Below are 25095 nucleotides of genomic sequence, written 5' to 3' on the forward strand. Positions count from 1 at the left end.
CGCATCCCAAAACACACCTTTTTCACCCCAAATCCAGACCTGACAGCATTTGTTCTTCAGGGGCAGGAGATGCAAAGCCCTGGAGTGGGGGGGAGGATCCCAGCCCATTCCTTGGGCCCATAGCCCTGTGTGGGATGGGCGCTGGGGATGTGGCGATGCTTTGTTCATCGGTGGCTCTGTGGTGCCCAGGGCTGTTGGGGCCCCAGGATAGTTTGTGTCACCTCTGTCCCCAGGGGTGCCACAGGGACACAAGTCAGTGAGATGCTGCAGTTCCTTTAGGGCCACATCGCACACTCCAGCTAGGCATGGGTTGGGGAAAGGTGCTCAAAAAGTCCCAAATACCCCCAAAAAGCACCGCTGGATGGAGCACCCCCCCAGCTATGTCGATGTGATTTGTTCCCTCGCTCTGTGCTCGCCCACCCTGTCCCCCCAAAAATAAGCCACCCACCCCCCCATCTCCCAACCCCCAAATACCCTCCAGGATCAGGGTCACCCCCGCCCGCTTGGTCCATCCTTGGCAATCCCCTGTTCCTGGGGTGGGATGGAGGCTCCTGGTTGGGGCGGGGGGTCTCAGAAGCCAGCGCTCTCGGAGCTGCTGCGGCTGTTGTAGCTGGGGCTGCGGCTGGGGGGGCTGCGCGAGCGGCTGGGGGGGCTGCGAGTCCGGCTGCGGCTGCGGCTGGTGCTGTAGGTGTCGTAGCTGCGGCTGCGGCTGCGGCTGTACGAGTAGGTGCTCAGCGAGCTGGAGGACGAGGGGCTGGGGCGGTAGTAGGGGATGGGACGCTTGCGAGCGCTGCGGAGGGAAAAGGGAAACTGAGTCACAGTGCTGGTGTGGGTCAGGGGAGGGATGGGGGGCGATAGCCCAACCTCCACCTCAATACGCTTGGGGTGGCTGCAGGGTGGCAGCACCCAGTCCCACATCCCCTTCCTCTCCCCTGTTCGCCCCGGGTGTTAGTCCTGGATTAGGCAGCGCCGAGGACAGAAAGTGAGCGGGTTAATGTGGCTTTTGTGTTTTCCCAGCCACCAAAGAGTGAAAGCTGCTGAAAAAGAGATGTTAGGGATTAGCCAGCGCCAGGCTGCCCGAGCTTCGACCCACACCAGCTCCTATGGGGCAGTGACATCCGGAGCAGTGCATGGTGCTGAGCCCAGAGCCCTGCAGGTCCCTGCAACTGGAAGGGACACAGCAGTTCGTTCCTTGCCCCCTTGTCCCATCCCTACACAGCAGTGAGCAGTGTTAGTGGGACCGGAGAGAGACGCACAGATTGGAGCGGTCTGGGAGGAAGAGGAGAAGGAAGGGGAGAGGTTACCCTGGCAGCCAGGCAGGCGGCGATGCTCTCCGAGAGGAACCTTGGGATGAAATGGAAAAGGAGACATCACTGAGGGAGGAGGAAGGGCATGGGAGGTAATACGTGGTGCCATGAAGATGTCATCTGCTGGGCCACACGCCGGCAGCCCTGCAGCTCTGGGAATTTTGGCTATGGGGGGGGGTGACACGGCCAGGGCAGCAGAGCTGGCTGATATGGGCAATATTTCTCTTGTTCTGTCTTACGACTTCAGCTCAGTGCAGGAGAAATCAAAATCCTCCTATAGTGAGCAAGAGGCAGTGGCTGAAAATCCAGCCAGCGCCATGCTCAGACCCTGATAGCAAGGGAGACAAATAGGTCAGAAACGAGGTAATCTCAGCTCAGCACCACTAATGCCGCCAGCGCTGCATGCTAACGAGGTGCTATATATGCATGCAGTGTTTTGTCTGGCACTAAATATTGCCTGTCTTAGAGCCTGGCATCCTGAGTCAATAGGATCTCAAGGAGGAGAAAACTGCATTTAGAGGACAGGAGACAAATGGACTTCTTGCTGGAATATACACACAGAGTAAAATTATTCTTATTTTCTGCCTGTAAATGGGAAGAGACCAGAAGACTGTACTACTGGAGGCACTCTGGTTATCCATCTGGGCCAGCCTGATTCGCTCTTCATTCACCCTTAAGGTTATGTATCTATCCTTACAGATGTTTGTCCATCTACCTGTCCATCCATCCTTTCACCCATCCATTCTTCTGTACATGTATCCATCCATTCATGCAGCCTTTCACCAAGCCAACCCAAGCATTCATCCATCCATCTATCCATCTGCTCTTTCTTTCTTCTTCTCTTTCTTCCTTCCTTCCGTTTAACCATCCATCCATCTTAGAAGCATTCAAGGCCAGGCTGGATGGGGCTTTGAGCAACTGGTTCTAGAGGGAGGTGTCCCTGCCTCTATCAGGGGGTTGGAACTAGATGATCATAAAGGTCCCTTCCAACCCAAACCATTCTATGATTCTGATCTTTCCTTTCTTCCTTCCATCTATCCATCCATACAATCACTTAACCATCCACCCATCCAACCATCCATCCCTCCAACCATCCGTCCACTCACCCTCACAACCATTCATCCATCCGTCCATTTAACCACCCACCCACCCTTTGGGGCTGTCTGGGAGCACAGTCTGGACACAGACCGTACACAGACTTCATGCTGGGACCCACCTGGTGATCCTTCTGGGCTCCATGAAGCTGGGGGAGTCACGTCTCCTCTTCCTGATTGGGGAGTAGCTTCGGGAGCGGCGCCGGGCCCGAGCAGGGTCTGGGTCACTGTGGCGTGTTCGAGGCTCATTGTCTTTCTCTCTACACCAACACAAGGAGGAGCATTAGAGGCATGTGGAGCAACACGGCACCTGGGTGGGATACTGGGACAGCCCATGCATGGCAGGTAAAGCCTCTCCCCAAACCCTGGAGGGCTGGAACCCATTCTCAGTTGTGGCTGCTCTCTGAAGGCTGTCCTAAGAGATGGGACACGGAAGCCATGCACATACCCAGCAGCACAGGGACCTGGGTGGTCCCCAGGCTCTGCTTGCCACCGCTGCCCATCCTTCACACCCCAAGCCGGCCGTGCCCCCAGCTGACCTGCTGGCAGTTTTCTTCTGTGAGGGAGAGCGGCTGCGGCTGCGTGCTGCCCGCTTGTCCCGCGAGCGGGAGCGGGACTTGGAGAGGGAAGCGCTGGAGCTCCAGGAGGTGCTGCGGTGCCCCGTGCTGTGTGAGGGGCTCTTCCTCCGCTCCGAGGCTCCGTGACGAGAGTGCTTCGCCGATGACTCCGAGCTGCTGTTGGGACGGCCCCGGTGGTGCCTCTCCTTCACCCTGCGAGGAGCAGAGGGGATAATGTCACACTAATGTTTTCACCATGGCTCCTTTAGTTCTGCAACCTTTGGACTGTCCCCTGTGAGTCCGTAAGGGAGCAGAAGCATCCATGTGGATCCCAAACCACCCTGATTATCGTGGAATTGTTGTATTGTTTGAGTTGGAAGGGACCCTTAAAGGCCATCTGGTCCCACTCCCTGCTGGGTAGAATTACAGGATATCCTGAGTTGGAAGGGGCTCGTAAAGATCATTGAGTTCAACTCTTGGCTCCACACAGGACCACCCAAAATCAAACCATATGTCTGAGAGCACTGTCCAAATGCTCCTCGAGCTCCAGCAGCTCACAGCCATGACCCCTGCCCTGGGGAGCCTGTTCCAGTGCCTGACCACCCTCTTGGTGAAGAACCTTTTCCTGACATCCAACCTGATGCCCCAAGATCCCACAGAGCCATCTGGGCACTGTGGGGCTCATCCATCCCTGCTGGAATCACTCTCCAACAGCACACCAACCCAGAGGCCACCCACCCTAGTCCTGGAGCACATCCCGCACCTGGATAGCATCAGGACACCCCAGATACCCATGCCTCCCATGTAGTGGCGCCCAGAGAGCTCTTACTTCTTAGTGTGGGCGCCGTGGGTCCTGTCAGGGCTGAGCGTGTGTGAGCACACCGAGCCCTCCGAGTCGCTGCTGTAGCCAGTGGGGCTGAGCCCCGTTGGGGCCGGCAGGCGGGGGACCTGACCGCGGTGTCGGGGCGGCGATGCGGAGCGGGAGCGGTGCCGGTGGCCGTGCTTGGCTCGCTCCGGCGAGGGCGAGTGGGCGCCATGACGGCCACCCCGGGTGCGAGGGGACGGCGGATCCGTCCTGCCGCGAGGCCGTGGAGAAGGGGACGGCGAGGCCGGCCTCTGGCAGGGGGAAGAGAGACAGAGAGAATGGGGACAGGCGGAGGGGAGAGGAGAAGAAAGAAGGAGAAAGCGGTCTTTAGTGGGGCGCGCCGGGCCGGGGCTTGGTGCACAACGTCAACGCACATCGCATTAAGGCAGGCTACACAGATGCTACCCTGCACCTTCCTCAGCCTCTCGCCCTCAACAACGTGGGTCATGCAAACCTCCGCATGCAAAACGCAAAAAAATAATAATAATAATCAACGAAAAAACGAAGAAACAAAGAGGGGTTGGGTAGGGGAGACGAAAAAATCCAAGAAACCCAAAGTCATTGGGGAGGGAGAATTCAAAGGGAAAGAAACGACCCCCCGGACACCTGGAGAGAAAGCAACCCCAGCGCCCGCCCACCCCGACCAAGAGAGGTGGAAGGAAAAGGGGAGGAAAACCCAAAAGAACTGAGGAAAATAAGAATAAAAGAAAAGATGAGAGGAGAGGGGTGAAAGGGGTAGAATAATTCAGAGTGAGCTGAGGGGCAGTGGGGGGAACAAAAGAGGTGAGGGGCCGGGCGGGTGCGGGGTGGGAGGACTGCTCACACAGAGGCATGCACATATATAGAGGTCTATATGTTTATATATGCGTAGGTTTATAGATAGTAAGGTTTTCAGCTTAAAACAAATCAAGAAACGAGGAAGACGGCACAGAGCAACAATGGAGGGCAAGGCAGGGAGTTGGGGGGTGAGGGAAGAGAAGGGAAAAAGAAACCAAAAGAAAGAAGAAAACATTGAAATCAAAGGAAAACCAAACCAAAACTTCACAAATGTCATCGTTACTGAGATAAATGAATGTCTCTGAACTCTTCCTGGGATACGCATTGATCTGTTAGCTGTGACTCTGCAGGGAACTGCTAAGTCCTCATCAGCACTCAACACAGACTTTGATTTCTGCTTCCTTTTTTTTTTTTTTTCCATTATATGCTTTTTTTTTTTTTTTTTTTTTTTTTTTTAAGTCCCTCTTGGTTAACATCCACTTACCAAAAAAGTGGCATTTCCTCCTTTAGTAGGTAAGGTATGAAGAGAAGGGAAAAGCGGGGCAATATAAGTGCATCATTAGATTCACAAAAATGCAAGAGAGAAAGAAAGAGAGAGAGGAGGAGAGACAGAGACAAAGAGAGGAGAGAAATAAACCAAAACAACTCCCTTCACTACGCTCCAAAATTGGGCCTGGGGGACCCATCCTGACTACCCAGCAGTGACATGGGGCCACCAGCGTGGTGACCACCCCAATCGAACCGGGCTGAAGGTCACAGGCTACGGGGAGGTTTTGGGGGAGTCTCCCCCATTCCATCAGCCCCTGATGCCCATGAAGGGTAAATCCTGTGTGATCTGATGGGGCTTAAGGGGATTTGGGAGGTGTTGCTGTGCTCGGGGTGGCCATTGACCTCATTTTTCCACCATCCCCTTTGCCTCAAATGTAGTAAATCCTAAATGCTGCTTTTCTCCCCCAAAAGAGAAGTGGATGATGTACCGTGGGAAGATGCTGCCAAAAGGACATGCTGCTGTTGGCACGTCCCCATCACACTCTCGTTCCTATGGACAAGTGTTCCAAGCCAGCCCCTGCAGACTCTACAATTGCAGAGCCCTGAGCAAAACAAGGAGGGTGGTTTGGTGCATTTTTAGCAATTGCTTCAATAATTGGCTGCTACTGTCATTGCTCCAGCAAGGGGGAAAAGAGGCAGCAGGGATGGATGCCCCACCATTGGCACCCACATAGGGATCAGACTGTGGCTGCACCCGAGCCCCACATATAAGGAAAAATCCAAGTGGAGAAGAAGAGAGAGAAAGACAGAGTGAAGGGACCTCCTCCCAAGTGTGGCATTCCCACATTTGCCATCCATGCTGTGGGGATATGGGGTCCACATCCAAAACATGGAAAAAGGGATGGGGAGGGCAGAAGGGGCTTCTATTGGAAGAAAAAAATAAGGATGATCCAAATAAACCCTTTGCAAAGGTCCAGTTCCAAAGGGAAAACACCTCCAGGGTACTTGTTGTGGGCATGGAAGATCTCAGAAGATCTCCGCAGCCCCCAGTGCTCTCCCCAGGTCCCTTCAGCTCACTGCCACAACTGCCCCAGGAGGGGCAAAAACATCCAATCTCCCCCAGTTTCTCACTTGCTGGCCCTTCCTCCCTCCCCATCCTGTAGCCCAAAATGCCCTTAGCCCCATAAATCCTTCTCACACACTGGGATGTGCCTACTTCTCTTTGCCTCTACTTCTTCTAATTACACTCGATCTTGTTATCCAGCCCCTAAGGAAGCATGGGGGAACTCAGCCCGACCCAACGTGACTGTACCATTTGTGGGAACAAACACAAACTCGGAGGGCTAAAACACACAGAAATGCATTCTACCAACAGAACGAGGGAAAGAGAAAAGGCAGAAAGAAAGAAAAATATTACATGGACAGGGCAAAAAAATAATAAAAAAGAACGTAAGAGAAGAGCATGGCTTTGCAGCTAACTGGGGAAAACCATACAAATTGAAAAAAAAAATCATATATAGCCACCAAAAAGAGACAAAATGAAAAAGAGAAAAAGAGAGAAAGAAAGGAAGAAAGAGAAAGAAAGTAAGAAAGAAAGAGAAAATAACATTAAATCAAGCTACGGTGCTTTTCAACAGGCTCATCTGCAGAAGTGAACGTGCAGAGGTGGACGAAATACCTACCTTCTGAATTGGCAGTGACAGGAATGCAATAATAAAAAAGAAAACAATAATCTCCACATTTGGAGTGCAGAATGGGAAAAAGACAATGACTCTTTAGTAATGTGATTTAGACCCCTTTGCTAATCAAGTTTGCTTTGCTTAGAGTTTTTTATATATAATTGGTCTCGTTTGCATATTTTTTTTTTTTCCATTTTGCTTAATTGGAAAGCCTGTGGCTTTCGCAGACGCAGCGGGTTTGCCGGCTTTGCGTGTAACCCAGCCCCTAGACAGCAACACTGCGATTCGGTCCGAAAAGTGGCTGCTGGTCACGACCAAATCCCAAACAACATGCAAGGGGAGCGGATGGAGCAGGACGTGTGGAGGCCGGGAGGGCTCTCTCAGCACCGGCCCAAAGAAAACCAGAGAGAAATCAGTTACAGAGAGTGTGTGCAGGTGAGAGAGCAAGGTGAGGAGGAGGAGGAGGGAGAGATGGGGAGGAAGGACAAATGCGAGGAGGATGGGGAGGCAGCTGGAGGCGAGGATGGATGGAGACGGGACAGGGAATTTAAAAGGGAAGTCAACATTGCACAGCACCCTGCCTTGATCGGGGAGCCTGTGGTGCTGGGCTGAATCGATGAGAAGAATCGACTGGGAGATGAGGAAAAATGGGCTGAATCGAGTGGTTTTGGAGAGACTGGGGAAGGCTGGGTGCTCAGCCCTGCTGCTGCTGCTATTTGGAAGGATGCTCTGATGCTTGGGGTGCTCGGGATGCAGAATGGCAGCATCACGGCATGGTATGGCCGGGAGGGGGTCAAGGGTAGGTGGACATCGCGGCCCCCATGGCCCCATCCTGCTGGGGTTACAACGTGGGGCGGAGATCCCCGTCAGCACCACGGACAGCTGCCGGAAGGCAGCGGGGCCGCAGCCGATTCATGGGGGCCAAGGGCAACTCGTGGCTGCTCGGTTATCTTCCCTTTTAAAGCCCTCGTTCAAAATATAGAGAATGGAGGTACAATGTTCAACGGCTGTCGATATTTTAGAAAACACATCTGTTGGCTTTTGTTTTGTTTTTTGTTTTGTTTTTTTGTTTTTTTTCTTCTCCACATTAATACACACAAAAGCAAAAAATTCTAGAACAACACGACGACGACAGGGGAAAATAAAATAAGAGATATATATATTGTTTGCATTTCTGTACATTATGAAGGAAAAGAAAATAAATCATGATAAAGGAAACTAAAACAAGGGGGGAAAAAAAGCGTGGTTTCATTGCCCTTCCCTCCCCCTCTTCCCTGCTTCTGCTGAGCAAGAAATGGAATTGTATATTACCGTTTGGGTTTTTTTCAAATGGGAGGCTAAAGAAAAACACAGATGGGATTAAAAAGAAAAGAAAAAAAAATCAAAGAAAACAAAAACAGAGAGAGAAAGAGAGAGAGAAAGAGAGAAAAGTTGTCGAAGAAAAGTCCCCTCTAGAGCTGGGGAGCCAAGGGAACTCATGGGCAATGCGAGATGCCTGGGGTGGGGGCTCTTTGGCACCCAGACTCCAAACAGCAAAGAAGAAGGTAGAGAGGTGCTCCATTACTCGTTAAACTGGGGCTGGTCCCCTCATCCCATTGTGGGGACAAGCCCCCAGCACAGGTGGGTTTTGCTGGGACTCTCGGTATTGCTGGGGACAATTGGACCCACTATCACCCATCATGGAGACCCTGGATGCCCAAAATCTTAGCACTCAGCCCCAAGCCCCACTCCATGACCTCTCCTGGCCTTACAGCAGTCCCCAGTTTGGGCACACAGAGTGGTGCTGGAGACCTGCACTTGGATGGGCTGCAGGTGGCATGGAAATAACACTTCCATTTTTACCCACTTTTTGGCCATCTGTGAGTACTCCACTCCCTGCTGAGCCACAGAGAACACCTCAGGGTGTGACATCCACAGAGTGGCCATAAAGGGGGACCTGGTGCTGGGGATCCTGCCCAGAGGAGATGGACCAGCACCCCAGGGTTGGGGGAACATGTCTACACAGGGACAGGGACACCAGCACTGTGTCCCCATCAGTCTGTCCGTCATTGAGATGGGAAAGGAGGGAAGAGGAGAGCCAGGGTGAGGGATTCCTGCGAAGGGAGAAGGAAGAGGAGAAGAGGGCAGCAAACCATGGTGCAAGAAAAGCCTACGTACATCCGCTGGCTCCTCGAGTGCAGGGCCATGGCTGTGGCGGCCATTCTGGGTGCTGCCCTTGTGCCCGTTCTGGTGCGGTGAGGCCGAACGGCGCGGTGAGGAGGAGGACGGGCTGCGGCTGGAGCGGGCGCTGTTGCCCTTGGGGCCATCCTCACGATGCTTGGGGCTTAGCCTGTGGGGCACGGCGCGCTCAGCAAGGCGGATAGCACATCCTCACCCACGTGCCAGCATAACAGTGGCACTCAACACTGGGTTGGGATCATGGCGCAAGAACAAAAAACAGGGCAAGAAATCGGGTTTTGTGCTTTTCCCTAATTGACATTTTCACTTTGACTCCCCACTGCTGCCCTTCCAACCCCTTATAGCATCCTGTAAGGTGCTTCAGCACCTGCTCCTCTCCTGTCCCCACAGAGCTCCCTACCATGGGAACACTATGCCCAAGGGTGCTCCTACCTGCTGGGGGATTTGGAGTTGCTGTAGTCGGAGGAGAGCGAAGCGCTGTGCGAGCTGCAGCTGCTGCGCCGGTGTGACCGCCAGGCTGGCGATGCACTACGGGACCTGCGGGGATGACAGCCAGGGCTGATGGGCAGGATGAGCCCCTGCACTGGGCACTCATGCAGTGTTGAGGGGCATGCATCCTGCCAGCCACCCGCTCACAGCACCTCACCTCTTGCGCTCTTTGTTTTTCTCTTTCCTCTTGTTTTTGGGGCTGCGGGACCTGTGGGGAGGGCAGAAAGGTAAAAGGGCAGAGATGGGATGCAGGGACTTCCCCAAACCCAGCAGCATCTGGTTGCAATGGGTCACTGCGCTGAGGCCTGGCCAGTGCACACCCAGAGTATAGGGTGGCCCCTTGTCACCTCCAGGGTGACAATCAGTGTTGGGGTGAGGGGGACAGTATGAGTGGTAGTGGTGTGGCTCCCAGCAGCCTTCACTCTCACCTGTGTCTTCTCTTCTTCCGAGAGCCTGACTCAGACCTGAGGATGAAGAGGAAGCAGAGATGAAGGAGACATGTGGAGTTAGCTGACAGGGAGCAAGGGACAGGTAGCCCCTGGGGGTGATGTAGATGAGGACTCCGGAACCACTGGGATGGCTCTCCTGGCCATGGGGAGGTAACAGCCCATGGTTTGGGGAACATTCTGTCCCATGAAGGGACACCCAACTCTACACAAGTTGTCGCCTTATCCAGTCTATGGTTGTCACCAGCCCTCCCCGAGGCCACCAACCAGCCTGGTGTCCCCAGCCCTGGAGGAGACGTGTCCATCTCACCTGTCACGTCTGTGCTTCTTTCCGGTCTTCTTTTTCTTCTCCTTGCGGATCGGGGAAGAGCTGTCACAGCTGCAGGGAGGAAAGTGGTGTCCATGGAGTGGGACCCAAACCCCATCCCTGTGACCCAGGGGAGCCCCATCCCCACCACCCATCGGCATCTCATTTCCCTGCACAGCCCCTGGGATGCACAAATATTGCAAGGAAATTATTTCTTCAGGGGACAGAAAAGAGCATTTGGCAGAAAGGTTCTGGTTCACCCTGCAGCCAGGGCAGGAAGATCCCGCTGTGTCCCATTGCCACCTCGTGGACTTCACTGCCTCCAGCAGGAGACAAGAGCAGCTGATTGCCATGGGGATTTGGGAAAGGGACACTCACCTGCGCTCTGAACCGGGTTTCCTCTTTTTGCTGCCGCAGGGAAGGCAGAAAAGAAAGGGTTATTTAAGGACAGCATCCTCCCACTGTGCCAGGAAATAAAAAATGGGAAGGGGACCAAATTCTGCCCGATGCCACGCTCAAATTCTTCCCATTTTCATTGAGCCCAACACTGCTAATCAATGTTGGGGTGAGCAACCAGGACTTAGGGTGCATCAGCACGGGGACCAAAGGTTCTTAGGTACCCTCTGGCTCCACTGAAGCTGAGAAGAGTTGAGCAGGGAGAGTACACAGGATTGAAGCCTCCCCGTCTGGGGGACAGTGCAGGGACAAGTGAGGACTCACCGGCTCCGGCGGTGACCCGATTTCTTTTTCTTTTTCTTCTTGGGTGGTGGGGAGGTGGAACTGCTCGACCGTCTTTTCATCCTGCAGGAAAGGGTTGAGGTGAGAAAAGAAAACCATCCGCCATGCCATGGCCAATATCGCCGTGTCCATCACACCCTGACCTCAGTGCCCCCAAGCTTGGTGTGGCTGTGCCAATAAGTGTGTTAGAAGATAATGCATGCACTTAAAATGGGGACATGGAGCTGCTCCCACACCAACCAGTGCCACCTCCCACTTTTGGGGACACCCCCAAAGCCCCCTGCCCAGACCTGTACTCGCGGTGGCTGCTGTCATCGCGGTAGCACTCGGCTGAGCAGTCACACTGCAGCAGGCAGCCCTCATCGCACTCGGGGTACTGTGCTGTGTACTCCTCCCCATCCAGCCCGTGGTGGTGGTGGTTTTCTATCACTCTGGCAAAGGAGAAAACACAGGAAATTTAGGAGACTGGCAGTGGGGCTGAATTGGGGCTGGGGGAGAGTACAGCAGCGTGGTGGCACTGCTGTTGGTACGTGGGGTCAAGGAGACCTGGCTCTGTCACCACCTCTTGAATTACATTGGATATTAGGAAAGATTTATTCTCAGAAAGGGCTGTGATGCAGTGGCATGGGCTGCCCAGAAAGTTGGGGTTGTCACCATCCCTGAAGGTGTTCCAGAACCCTGGAGATGTGGCACTGAGGGATGTGGTCAATGGGCATGGTGGGATGGGTTGGGGTTGGACTTGGGGGTCTGAGAGGTCATCTATACCCTTAATGATTCTATGGTTCTATGACCACTCGATGCCTGGCACTTCCATGGGTATCACCATCATGCAGCAGAGGTCTTTGTGGGGTCCTCCTACAGTGCCTGTCTCTACAGTATGTCAGCACCAGGATGCACAGGGACATCCCCAGGGCCAGAGCACCACCTCCCTGTCCTCATCATCACTCAGAATCCCTTTGCTGCCTCACGAGGCAGAGTGGGGGCTGAGCGGGCGCTGCTGGTGGGGTCAGCTCAGGTCGGTGGCGGGGGCTGGATTAGGGTGAGTAGAGCTGGTGGAAGACCAGGGATTATCTGCCATCGGCAGGAGCTGCCTGGGATGATCCGGACTTGGGGGCCAGAGCCTGACCTGTCATGGGCTTGGCATAGGAGGTGATGGGTGATGTTCCCCAGGTCAGACAGGGTGAGGGAGGAGGGGACATCAGGCTCAAAGCCACTGAGGTCTCCTCTTCCTCTTCAGCAGCTTCATCAGCATTAATTTTTCTGCTGCCATGGAAACGGACAGGAGGTTGCCATTGACTACCGGGGCTGTGGGCTGGACTCAGCAAGCAGGGGGGGCCATGCCCACCTCCCCTGGCTGCCCCCATCTCATGCGGCTCTTGCTCTGCTGTCAGCCCCAAAGCCCCTGGGGACCTCAAGGGAAAGGCACCCACTCCCCTAAGGAGTGGTGCTGGGAACAGTGAGGAGGTGGGGCAGGGGATGAGCTCCTGAGCCCAAAATGCTGCCAAGGTGCCCGGAGGCTTGGTGACAGTCACTGGGAAAGGAAGACAGAGCAGGAAAATCACGTCCAAGAGCCCTGAGGGAACATTTCCTTAGCAACAGCACTGCTGGGGATGACAGCCCATGGTTCATCACCACATCCACACCAGCACCCCTCTGTCTGCTGAGGAACATGGCTCAGATCAGGGACATCCTTGGAGACTCCTGCAGACAAGGTGGACCAGGCCCTGTGCACCCGACTGAGCTGTAGATGTCCCTGTTCATTGAAGAGGAATGAGACCAGACGACCTTAAATGGTTCCTTCCATCTCAAATGATTCTGAGTCTACGACTGCATGACTGCATCTTGGGAAGGAACAGGGCAATCAAGGAAACTCCAGGTGCTCTGGAGGAAACCACACTGGTTGGTGCCATCATCAAATGAACCTGGGCTCTTTCCTCCCAGAGAATATTTTGCAATAGGAATCAGACTTCTTAGCTGATGTCCCAACCTAGATTCCTCCCCATGTCCCAGTCTGGAGGCTGGCAGCAAAGGAAGTCAGTGGAGGAGTGAAGTCCTTTGTCTTTTGACCCAACTATTCCATGACAATGCTTTTCAAACAACAACCAAACCACAGAAAGGAGGAAGAAAAAAAGGGAGCTGCACAAACTGAGTTAACTCTTGCTGAACTTTCTGCTTGATGGGCAGAAGTGTGGCACCACAGGCAGTGCTGGAACATGTGCTGCACACCACAGCCTGCTGCCAGCACGTTGCCCATCAGCTGTGCTCAGCAGCTCGGGACCAGCTCGTGCTGCTCCAGTTACACCTCCTCTCCTGACACACGCCTGCGTTTCTTTTTAAGCCTACCAGTCTGTCCATCAAGCAGTCCCTCTGCCAGGAGCAGGCTGTGCATGCACAGACAGGAGCTGGGAGGGTGCAGACAGCAAGCTGGGGCTCAGGTGGTCGTGGCTCTGCCTGGTGCCTCAGTTTCCCCTGGGGATTTCTGCAGACAATGCTGAGCTTTTGCATGTATTTTGAAAAGAGAGCAGCTGGTTCAGAAATATGGACCAGGGAGGTGTTGGAACAAGACCAGCACACAAGGTAAGTGCTGAGAGCTCTCCCAGGTCATTGCAAAAGCACTGGTATACCTTCAAGCAGTGCAGAGGTTTGGCACCCAAGCCATCCTTCAGCAGGGACTTCCACAGGTCATATTCCCATCGCACAGAGCACCACCTCCTTGGAATCTATCTGTGCTTCTCCCAGCACCTCCTGGCTGTGCACTTCTTGCTTTGAGACCTTCAAAGTCAGCACTATTATTTATAGCCCATGGGCTAATCTAATGCTTACCCTTCCAAAGCAAGCCTGCAATCAGGGAAAGGTGACAGGCACTCTGGGGTACCCTTGACACACCTCTGGCTTCGCCATGTGCTCATTAAAACACCAGCCCTAATGAGATGGGCAGCCTCTCCTGGGAAGATGCCCTGGAGATGACTTGTGCCCCGCAGGCAAAGGCCACTTGTTAACATGCCAATAGGACTCTCAGCTGCCTGAGCGACCCTGGCAGGTTGGTTTACCCCATGCCATGGTTTTCCCACCTGCCTGGAGAAAGACCCAGATGGTCTCTGGGATGGGGATGGGTATGTGCACCCCAAGTGGGGTTGGGCACAGCTGAGCCCAGGTCCTGTTTGGTGGCTGCTGGCAGAGGAAGGCTGTCCCCAACACAGTGGCTTCCCTGCCTCCCCCTCGCCCTGATTTCCTGACCCTAATGAAGCATTAATATTCAGTGGACCTGCAGCATCTATTCCTGTCCCAAGTGACCTGGTTTCCAGGCTGATAGATGGTGTGCGCCAGGCCAGCCATGCTGTCTGGGCCATTAAGCATCACACCAATAAATCAGCATGAAACCGGGGCAGATCCTTGTGAGGAGGTTTTACCCAGACAGAGAAGCTGTGTTTTCAGCCCTGGAGAGAACAGGAGAAGCAACCAACACAGCAGGAGTGGGCAATGGTGAGGCATGGGCTGAACATCATATAGGATCAAATTGGTGCTTTGCTCTGCTCCAGTGACTTCAGTGATGTTTGTGGGCAGGCAGAGGCAGGGCATGAGTGGCTGGACTCGCACACACAGCCTGGTGAACACCAAACTTGCAGCTTGCTCTCCACCACTGGCTGGAAGGGTGAGTGAGTGGCCAGTCTTTCTATGCTTTGGTTTCATCATCTGAAATAGGAACACTGCAATAATGGCATCTGTATAGAGCACCCAATGGGTGATAAACAACTGGGGAGAGAGAACCTCTCTAGCGGTAGTATCCCACCTCAGAGAGGCAAAATCTGCCTCCAGCCAACCAGCTAATCAATTAGCCAATGAACCAACCAACCAATTGTCTAACCATCCATCCATCCAACAATCTAGCCCCATACACCCTCTATATCCATTCACCTATCCAACTATCCCCATATATCCATCCATCCATCCTCAGTGACGATCTGGGATACGTCTCCCTGGGACAGAAACATTTAGGACACAGATGGGCAGACTCAGAGCTGCCTCACTTACATTTGGCGCCCGTGCTGGTCTTCCCTGGTGAGCACGCCCTCCTTCTCCATCAACATCTGCCGAAAGGTCCCCACTTTCTGCCGGATCTCCTCCTCTGAGTACCTGGATGTGCAGAGATGTAGTCAGAGCTGGCACAATTATGGCATTGGCTCCCCAGGGACTGTGTGCCCCCTGAAGGCTGAGACAGGAGCAGGGTGAATGGCCACAGGGGCACACAAGGCAGGGACATGCTGATGACCTCACATACCCTTAGGAGTAGCACGTGGCCTGAGGGGCTGGGAAGGAGAGGTGGCATTGTGATGGTCAGCAGGGCCTGGAGGACAGCAGGACCCTCCTCGTGGCACTATGCACTCCCTCAATCCTGCATTCCCTTCCCAAGCAGCGCTCAGCAGAGGAAGAGTAAAAGAGGAGGACAACGATGAGGACACCTTGCATCCTTGTAGCCGGTGAGGCCAGGTCCCTCCTCCATCCCTACATGAGCCTCCCTTGCTTGTCCCCACACTGTGCTGCGTCCCAGCAGCCAAGCCAGCACTGCGCTAACGCCGAACGCTGACTCAGGCCACTGCAGGGTTATTAACGAGAGACACTAATCACTTTGTCCCTGGCATCTGCAAACAGCCGCGGCAAAGCACAGCACTCCAGCCGTGCCAGAGACACTGGAGGATCAGTGACAGTGGACAGTTCTATACTGCATCCTGCATTGGCACAAAGGCACCAGAGCATCCCCTGGACCCAAACCTGAAGGTTCTGTGCTGAACTGGAGAAAATCACCTTGCTTCCAGCAATGTCCCTGGGAGAGGGAGGCATGGGGCAGCACCTGGACCACATCCTGCAGTCGGGTGCACAGCTCAACCATAATGAAAGAGGAATTAATATTAATGAACTCATTTGCACTGAAATGGACTCATTAATACTCCAACCAGACAGGGCTTCCCAGCAGGAGGGTGGTGAACCAGGCAGCTCTGGTTGTTTCCTGTGCCTTGCACCCCATCAAGGCTGGGAGACCCCTAACCAGGGCAGCATCCCCAGAATGCTGCTCTGCACCTCACCAGCTGCATCACGGATACTCACCCTGCAGCATGGGGAACCTGAGGTTTGGCTGCAGAGCAGCTGCTTTTAACCCTAGCAGAGGGTGGGGTTTTTTTTGCCTTGAATGCAGAGAACAGGGTGGAGAAGGGAGGAGAAATTGCTGACAGTTCTTATCCAGAGAAGAAATCCAACCACCAGCCAGAAGGAACCCTGCGGGCAGTCTGGAGTGGGCAGCAGTCAGAGCTGGACAGGAGGAGCCATCCGCATGGAAGGAATGCTCAAATGCCCCAAAACCCTTCTCTGCTATCACAGCACCTGGTCCCATTGGGCTCTGCCCTTGGAGATCAATCCCCCGAGGAAGAAACCCCCCCAGAGCACTTCCCCTGCAGCCCCCTGGGGAGCTCCCACGCAGAGGGGGATTAACCAGGTTGGCCAAATTACGGCTGTAATTATGTTATCATTTCAGTGTATCACCATTATTAATAGCCTTAATAACAGCAAAGGCAATTACAGCAATAACAACAGTACTGATCACAGCACTGTTACTACCCGCTGCAGTAATACTACTACTAATAGTGAGAATCCTAGTAGGGCACGGGAACCCAAAAGGAGGACCCGGGCTCCCCAAGGTGCCAGGTCAGCCTTATTTATTTCCGTAATGACAAATTAGGCATAATCATTATTCCAGCCTGTGTGAGACAATTTAATTCTAGGTCACAGTTGTGCTCTTAATGAAAGCCTTGGCGAAGCCTCCTCTCAATCCATTTTCCCTCTCCCCAGCTGATCCCAGTCCCCGTCTCCCTGCGTGTGCTGAAGCATTTGCTCCATCAATCAGGCTTCAGTCCCAAAACAGAGTGAGAAGAAAGCAGGGACAAACTGAAGCACTGCAATTGCCTCACCTGGGGCTAAACACAACTTCTCTGCTTCTTTTCCCCACCCCATGCTTATTTTCTATTTAGGGACATGGCCTGGTGGGCATGGTGATGATGGGTAAACTGTTGGACTTAGTGATCTTAGAGATCTTTTCCAACCTTAACTGCTCTACGGTTGTAAGAGAATGGGCTAACCTGCCCAAACACAAATTCCCTTCCAGCTGTGGACCTCTGCCACTTCAAGGTACTTCAGAAGGAGAAGTCAACAGGGGTCCCATGTCATGGTTTACCCCACACGTCAGCCCACCACTCACCCTTGCTCTTCCATCATCTCCTGCAGCTCCATGCACTTCAGCTCCACCCGCCGCTTGCGTTCGTGGTCCAGGATCTCACGGTGAGCCTTCTTCACCAGGCTGGGCTCCACCAGCCTCACCTCCTCCTCTGCCTTGTGCCACGTGCCCGAGGCACCGGGCTGCGAGAAGCCGTTGGAGGCCTCTTGGGGCGACGGCACGTTGGCCCCATTGTTGTAGAGAGCCATGGTGGTGCGGGTGGCACGCAGCACCTGGTGGGAACAAAGAGCTGTGGGTCACCACCAGTGCTGTGCAATCACCCACCCATGGTGTGGGGCTGAGCACAGGAGCCAGTGGAGCACTCTGATTGCCCCGAGGTGCCCGGGCAAAGCGCTGGAAGCAGCAGCAGGGACGGACATCCTTGTGCTCTCTGAGCACCTCTCTGCATTATTAAAGCCTATTGATTCCTACATCTGAAACACAAGGAAACCAGCATGGTTACAGCAGGATCTCTATGGAAATGTCAGCCTTGGGCCAATACGTGTTTACCCACCCATGCCAGCTTGGGCTCCTCTTCCTCAACAGCTCTGCCTTTCTCTCACTAGGGACAAGAACTCAGGAATGATGGAAGCTTCCACTGGGAACAGTTTTTCCACCAAAGGGCTCCTTTCATGGGGAGAGAGGAGGAAGAAGCGGATGCTTTCTGCAGCAGCAGCCTCTGCTCGCTTCCTCCAGTGGGAATTCATTTTATCCTTAGCCCAGCAGTGGGGAAATTCATTGCTGCAAAACCTTGAGAATGCACTGAATGTGTCGCTGGGCTGATAGAGGAAGGAATGCGTGCACAGAGAGAGGAGATAAATGGGCTGCCAGAGCTACAGATAAGGACTATGGGGTGGTGGAGGCTGGACCCATTGGGAAATGTACCCAGCGGGAGATAACCCTGAGTGGGGATGGAGCTCAGTGTCTTTGCAGAGCCCTTAGCATTGATGTTGAGTGCTGGTTTGCAAAGGCTGACTGCAGGGCCCCTCTGAGGTGGTGGGAGAGGGGCTGGGACTCCTCTGTCCACAGACGTTACTGGACATTCTCAGTGTGGTGGGATGGGGGCAGGAGACTGGGGATGCTCAGCTGGTGTCGATGTCCCCTCCCTGTATTGCTAGAAGCCCTTTCCAGGCAGCTGAGGACAAGGGGCTGGGGGTGGCAGGGAGGGAAGTGCTCAGAAGTGAGTAATATTCCCCATAATAGCTAATAACGGCAATCCTGCCTCAGTGACGGCACAGGCAGGAAAACAAAGGAAGATAAAAAACTACCCGCAAACACCATCCTGCTATAAATAGCAAAGCAGAGCCACCAGCAAAAGCCCTGGATGAGAAATGAAGAAAGTCCTGTGCCTATGGGGACAATGGGGACAATGCACTGGGGCAAATGGAGTCCCCAGGAGGATGGGCTAGGTCTGCACCCCTTTGTCCCAAAGAGACCTCCAGCAACACCCCGTGCAAGGGACAGCTTGGGGACATGCTGCAGGAGGGCAGCCATCACCTCCACAACCTCCAGTCATCAGCCACTGACAGAGCAGGGATGGCCTGGCTGTGCTGGACCAAGGCCTGGAGTGGAGGCAGCACCTTGGCCTCATTCCAAGCCTCCATTCTCAACATCATCCCCATCCCCACCTCACTCCCAAGCATCCATCCCCATCCTCAACACTATCCCCATCCTAAATCCCAGCTTCATCTGCAGCCTCCATCTCCATCCTCAACAACATCCTCCTCCCCAATCTTCATTCCCACACTCTTTAGCATCCTTCATTCCTCATCCCCATCCTCAAACCCACCCACATCCTCATCCACAGCCTCCCATCCTCACCCTCAACACCATCCCCATCTCCATTCCCACTGGCCTGACCCAAAAGCCAGCAGTTTCCTGCCTGGCTCGCTGCTATCCACAATAATAAACAGGATGGTTAAATATTTCATTATCTGCAGTAATTACCCACAAATCATCAAGTGCTGGCAGCCAGAGACCCGGCTGCCTCGCAGAGAGAGCAGGCACTGTTCCCATGGGCTCGTAGGAACGCGCTGCAGGACACAGTGCTGGCATCCATCCCCACCACCAGAGCCATTCCCCCAGCACCAAAGCACTGGGGAAACTCCCGAGAAAATTTGTCTCTTCTCTTTTTTCCCCAGGGAGGGAAGCACAGCAGCGGAGCCCCCTGCCTGGCCGCTAATTAAAGCCGCCTCCGGTCGGTGCTCAATTAATTCTCACCACATCCAGCTGCACCAGACAGGGCAATGGCGAGTGCCTGCGTGCCGGGGAAGGGGGCATGGGATGCAGCAGGGACGGGGACACCCGAGGACACACTGACACTTCTGCAAGCAGTGAGAGGCCAACGCTGAGCATCAAAAAGGCAAAAATCCCTTTGATGTGGCTTTGGCTGGCCCAGGGTCTCCCAGGGGGTGGCATGACACTGTGACTGGCATCACTGCTCTTCTTCTAAAGAGCAGCGAGCAATTTTCCCCTTTAAAATTTCCACCTTGTTTACAAGAGGAAAGCAGTCCTGGAAGGGGGGGGGGGATGAAGCCTTCGTCTGTTGCTGGCAGCTTGTGCCAAGCAGATAAAAATTGGAAGGAAAAAATCCCACCTGCTTTTGGAAACGTTGAGAGATGCCCATCACCATCCCCATGTTGCGTCTTCCATCCTGTATTTTCCACCTCCATCTTCATCACTATCCTCCATCCCCATCCTCCATTTTCATCCTCATCCTCCATCTTCATTTCCACCCTCCATCCCCATCCCATCTTCCATCTCCATGTTACATCCTCATGCTCCAGCCTTCATCCTTATCATGCATCCCCACCTCCCCACCTTCATCCCCATTCTCATGCTCCAACCTCCAGCCCCATCCACCATTCTCTCTCCCCATCTCCATCCCCTTCCACCATCCCCTGCCCTGTGCTGCCCTCAGGCACTCACACACCGAGCTCCTCAGTGCTCAGTCCTACAAGAGATCACAGTGCAGCCAAGCAGAAGACCTCTCACTCAAACCCTGCCCCACTCAGGCCACCAGTCTCACTCCATGCCTCAGTTTCCTTATCCATGATGCCAACCACCACATCTCACTGTGCTGGCTCCAGCACTGTCCTCTGGATCTCATCAGGGTGTGCAGCCAGCACACAGCAGAAATAATAATCCCATCCCCAAAGAGTTTTCTACCTTGTTACAGGCTGCTAATTGTCCATTATTTGAAGATGGCCAGTGGAAGACCTCCTCCAGACCACACACGAGCACACATCACAACACCAAACGCCATAATACAGCAGCCTTTCCTAAGTACCTGGCCAGCATTACAAGGAGGAAGAGTTTTGGGTTGCTGCCTTTAATTGGGCCGACCTTCCCAGGCGCTGCCTCCCAGCAGCCCTAGTGCCAAAAACCATGAGTCAGACCTCCAAAAAGGGGAGAAAGAAAAGAATAAAAGAACAAAATCAGCTTGAAAAGCCTCACCAGTTGGGACGTGTTAGCACTGAGCCACCAGGACCCTGCAGAGCCACCACAAGGCTGGGGTTGTGCAGTCACCAGCATGGCACCACGGGATATCAGTTGGCTGCATCCATGTGGCTCAGACATCGTGATGCCATCCCTGTAGCCTGGTGGGGCAAGCAGCCGTGGAACGTTGCTTGGACACTGCCTTCTGCATGCTAAAATCTGGCAATTTTCAGATTTTAAAGCAAATAACAAAGAATATCTATCTAAAACATGGTGGTAGGACTAGATGATCTTAGTAGTCTTTTCCAACCTGAATGATTCTATGATAAAATACACACATGATGCCCCAGCGCATGGGGAAGCCCCACTGAACACCCACTGCCTCACACCATGCAGGGTCATCCCTGGGTGATCCAGGAGTGCTTCATCACAGCTAACGACGCAACGCGGTGCACCGGGGCTCACAGGCTGGGCGAGGGCTTGCTGCTGCTTGTGCATCCATAGGCGTGAGCATAAATCTATATGTTTTAAATAGATGAGGCTGGCAGAGAAGCTAAACAGTTACCAAGCAACTGGGCTCCTTCCTGGCGTGCCGATGGACGGACGGGGCGCCAGGGGGCATGGAGTGGGGCAGGACCCTGCGGGAGGGCACGTGTGGGGTCGATGGCACGTGGAGTTAGGGCATGGGCAGGAGATGCTCCGGAGATACCTTCCCCAATGGTGATGGGGGGCTCCAGATACAGGGGTCATGGTGTGGGGCAAACAAGCAGACATGCCCCCCCCCTCCCATGTTTCTCCCCCCCCCCCGACGCAGTGCCCGTTGTGTAACGGGAGGAGCTATTCCGGGGCTGAGCGCATTATATAAGCCGTGGGCCACCTGGCCGGGAGAAGATGCGAGCTGGGGATGGGAGGGAAGGGCTTTGGGGATGGGAGGGAAGGGGAAGGGCTTTGGGGATGGCAGGGCCCCACAGCAGGATTCAGCTCCCACGCGTCAAAAGTGGGGCAGGGAAGGGGCAGCTGGGGATGTCTGGGGATTTCCTCAAGACAAGAGTGGGAAAAGCCCATGCTGCAGCCCAGCTGCTGCTTCCCACCCCATACAGAGCTCAGGGGCACTGCACACCCCACAGAGGAAGTTCTGAGGTGCCCCATGCCCTTCCCAGGAAGCAAAGCACCCCGAGAACACCACACTGGGGGGCAGCCCTATACCCAGGGTAAGGCAGCACCTCCTTGGGGATGGGGACAAATCCTGCCCAAGGCGGGCAGCTGGGTGCCCCATATGCTCATCCAAAAGAGAATGAAGGACAAATGTTGCCCTAAAAACTGCCCAGTATTGGCTCCCTCACCACTACCATACGCCTCTGCTGTGTAGGAAACAAGGCTGCTACCATCCCTGCAAAGCCACCGCCACAGCAGGGGACGAAGAAAGCTAAGGGTGGTGGCCCAGGAACAGCTCTCAGGTGCCCAGGAACAGGAGGGACAGTCGGATTTGTATAAAGCCTTGGTAGAGAGGACACGTGGGTGGCAAGGGGCTGGAAAACAGCTACCAAGGAGACACCAGGGGTTAGCAAGGAGTTACCAAGAAGTCACCAAAGTGCTAGTAAGGGGTTAGCAAGGAGTTACCAAAGAGCTAGCAACATGCTTGCTCCCCACTCAGTGCACCCAAGAATGGCCACACAGATCAGCAGCAGTTGCACCCTGTGCATTGCCCTCCAATCCAAGGCTCTCCAAAGCCACAGCACTCTGCATATCTCAACTTGGACTCTCTGTGCAGGCATGGCCAAGCAAAGGAACAGCCCCCACCTGAGTCACAACCCAAAATTCCCACATCTGGAACCTCCTTTCTGGAGGAGAAGGAGAGATTCAAGCATGTGTTCCTTCAAAGAACCTGGGCTAGAGCAGTACAAATCACTTCACCAAAACCTTGTACTCCTCACTCGCTGTCGAGTTTTGCACCCTTTTCCTCCATGCAGCAGCCAATGCTCTCACTCAGTTTACCCGTTGCTGTTCCCTTCCCCAGGTGAGCTCTGGGGCTAAGGCTTTGGAGCCATTTGTGCATTCTCCTCACTGTAGACCCCCATACCCCACCATGCTCTGGGCTCTGGCTGCCGTTGGGACCTTCCCATCTTCTCAGTCCATGGCACAGAGAAGCAGGGTGCTCCCAGCAAACGCCTGCCCAGCCCCAATGCCTGATCCTTGCAGGGTCCATCCGCCCCACAGGAACCCACAGCCCCCCCACAGTCATTTGAGGTCTCCAATCCCCCAACGCTCCAGAGATGCTCACAGACCCCCCACCGCTCCCCCGTTCCCTTGGGATATTCCCGTGCTCCGCACTCCTCGTGCCCTGCTGCTCCCCAGACCTTCCCCGCTCCCATTGCCCCCTACATCCCCCCCAACCCCAGCCCCTCTCCCTGCGCCTCCCCCCCCCACACACACACTGCTCGGTGCCGCCCCAGGAGCCAGGCCCGAGCCCGGCCATGCTGCGCTCACCTCTCCCCGCCGCTCCCGTCCCCGCCGCCCCGCTCAGCCCGGCCCGGTGCCCTGCTGCCGTTCTCTGGGCCCGGCCCGGCTCGGTCCCGTTCGGCCCGGCGCGGCGCGGCCCCTCCCGGCGCGTCCCCTCCTGAAGTGCTGGACAGCTCCGCGCCACAGAGCCGCCCGCCTGGCCAGCGCGCCGCCAGCACCGGATCACAGCGCCCCCTGCTGGTCGGAGGGCGCCTCGGCGGACTGCGCACAGCCCCACCCCCAGCTTCCCCCCAACGGAGCCTCCCGTCGCCTCCACCCCGGCACCCCAAAGCCCCACATCCCTCCCCCATGGACTTTGAACCTCACTTCCCCACCACCCCATATCCCATCCCCTCTCATATCCCACTCACTGTCCTACATCCTATCCCATAACTCACCTCGCATATCCTTTCTCATCACCCATTCTGTCTCATCCCAACCTATATCCCACCTCAAAGCCCATCCTATTCTGTCCCATGACACATCCCTTCTCATCCTTTATCCTATATCCTCTCATATCACGTTCTATCCCACATCCCATTTCATCAAATTGCCAATTCCATATCTCTTCTCATCCCATATTTCTTTCCACATCCCATATCCCACATATACCACACTATACGCTATTCTTAATTCCAACCTGTATCCCATTCACTTCACATCCCATCCCACCCCATGCCTTACCTCATATCCCAGCCCACCATGGTAGGAATCTTGCTAAACAACCTAAAACCACCCACTATGGTCATGACAAGGGACAGGCTGCTACATCCCCCCCAAACTCCCCCATTGCCACCCCAAAACCCCTATGCATTGCTTTGGCAAGGGATGAGATGCCCCAACCAATCCTAAAGCACCTGGCACAGGCAAGAAAAGGTCAGCCTGTCCCCAGATGGCCCCAGTCCACCCCAACTGCACAGATGTGGGATGGCTCTTGGCCGTGTACACACATGCAGACAGACATCCATATGCATGAAGACACATGCATACACAGGCAGATGCATGCACACATATACATGGACATGTACAGAATTGCACGTGAATGCAGGTACACAGATTTGCACAGACATGCACATAGACACACATGCACACGGATGCAGATGTGTGCACACAGGCAGACACACACATATACATGCAGATATGCATGCAGACATGCACCTGTATGCACACATATGCATACATGCAGACTTGCATGCACATGCATAAGCCCACATGCAAACATGAGTACATGTGGACACACACACAGACACATGCACAACAGACTGCAGATACCATGCACACCACAGCCCAGGACAGCCTATCCCAGCCCTACAACCACTGTTGGAGCCACAGAGGGCAATTTGGGGCAGGAAAACAAGTCCACCCTGCATCCCCAGCCTGCTCTTATGGGGCTCTACTCTATGCTTCCTCCTTTCTGCACCACATGGGGCACGAGGAGGGGCTGCATGGTGAGAAAAGCCCCCACATGGTTGGTGCCCCTCCTTTTTCAGTAGCAAAAAGGGAAGCAGCCCATGCAGGGAACACCCCACCACCCTCAGGGTGAGCACACATCACTGCTCTCCTTCCAACACCTGCAGTGCTGAATAACACATTGGGGCCGGGAAACAAAGAGGATGGCAGCAAAAGCAAGGTGGGGAGACCCTACATAGGGCTGTGCATGGGGGCAAGAGAGCTTCTGCAGCGTCCTGGGGGTTGGGGGGATTGGGCTCTGCAGCACGGGGAGAACAAAAGGAGATAGATGTGTGAGGAGGGGGGAGAAGGGACTGTAATTGCTGCAGAGCAGAAGGCAGAGCTTGCTGCAGCTGGGGGGGAGGGGGGGCGGAAGGAAAGCAGCACTTGAAAGGAACTGAGAGTTCGGGAAGGAAAAAGATGATAAATAATTAAAGGAGATCAAATGAGGCGGCAGAGGAACGGGCCTAATTGTGGAGCTCACACTGCGGCTCAGCCCCATCCCCATGCGTGAGGAGGGG

The 25095-nt window shown here is 54.4% G+C and overlaps 1 protein-coding gene across 4 annotated transcripts; it reads right to left on the reverse strand.

The window, feature by feature from the left end:
- Positions 1-470: 470 nt before the first annotated feature.
- Positions 471-23295, reverse strand: SRRM3 (serine/arginine repetitive matrix 3). Of its 4 annotated transcripts, none has more exons than XM_090122387.1 (15): positions 23114-23295; positions 17174-17421; positions 14959-15060; positions 11217-11357; positions 10909-10989; positions 10567-10596; positions 10192-10260; positions 9864-9899; positions 9593-9643; positions 9379-9483; positions 8926-9097; positions 3788-4074; positions 2941-3171; positions 2524-2661; positions 471-790 (listed from the first exon to the last, which is right to left on the reverse strand). In XM_090122387.1, exons 2-15 carry the CDS (start codon positions 17395-17397, stop codon positions 571-573), a joined length of 1887 nt encoding a protein of 628 aa, XP_089978513.1. In that variant the 5' UTR covers positions 17398-17421; positions 23114-23295; the 3' UTR covers positions 471-570. The 4 variants fall into 4 exon arrangements, with proteins under 4 accessions (XP_089978513.1, XP_089978511.1, XP_089978512.1 ...); XM_090122385.1 differs by lacking the exon at positions 23114-23295 and adding an exon at positions 19785-20317; XM_090122386.1 differs by lacking the exons at positions 10567-10596; positions 23114-23295 and adding an exon at positions 19785-20318.
- Positions 23296-25095: the final 1800 nt, after the last annotated feature.

Source organism: Phasianus colchicus, chromosome 21, assembly GCF_987193195.1.
Source record: "Phasianus colchicus chromosome 21, bPhaCol1.hap1.1, whole genome shotgun sequence".
Taxonomy (NCBI): domain Eukaryota; kingdom Metazoa; phylum Chordata; class Aves; order Galliformes; family Phasianidae; genus Phasianus; species Phasianus colchicus.

What these genes read in the sequence shown, in the direction of transcription:
- SRRM3 (XM_090122385.1), bottom strand. Translation starts at nt 19,826, where the DNA reads ATGGGGATGGTGATGGGCATCTCTCAACGTTTCCAAAAGCAG. An exon ending in AAAAACAAAGAGCGCAAGAG is followed by an intron (nt 9,484 to 9,592) that starts GTGAGGTGCTGT and finishes TCATCCCCGCAG; the next exon opens with GTCCCGTAGTGCATCGCCAG. An exon ending in CACTCGAGGAGCCAGCGGAT is followed by an intron (nt 4,075 to 8,925) that starts GTACGTAGGCTT and finishes TCCCCCTGCCAG; the next exon opens with AGGCCGGCCTCGCCGTCCCC.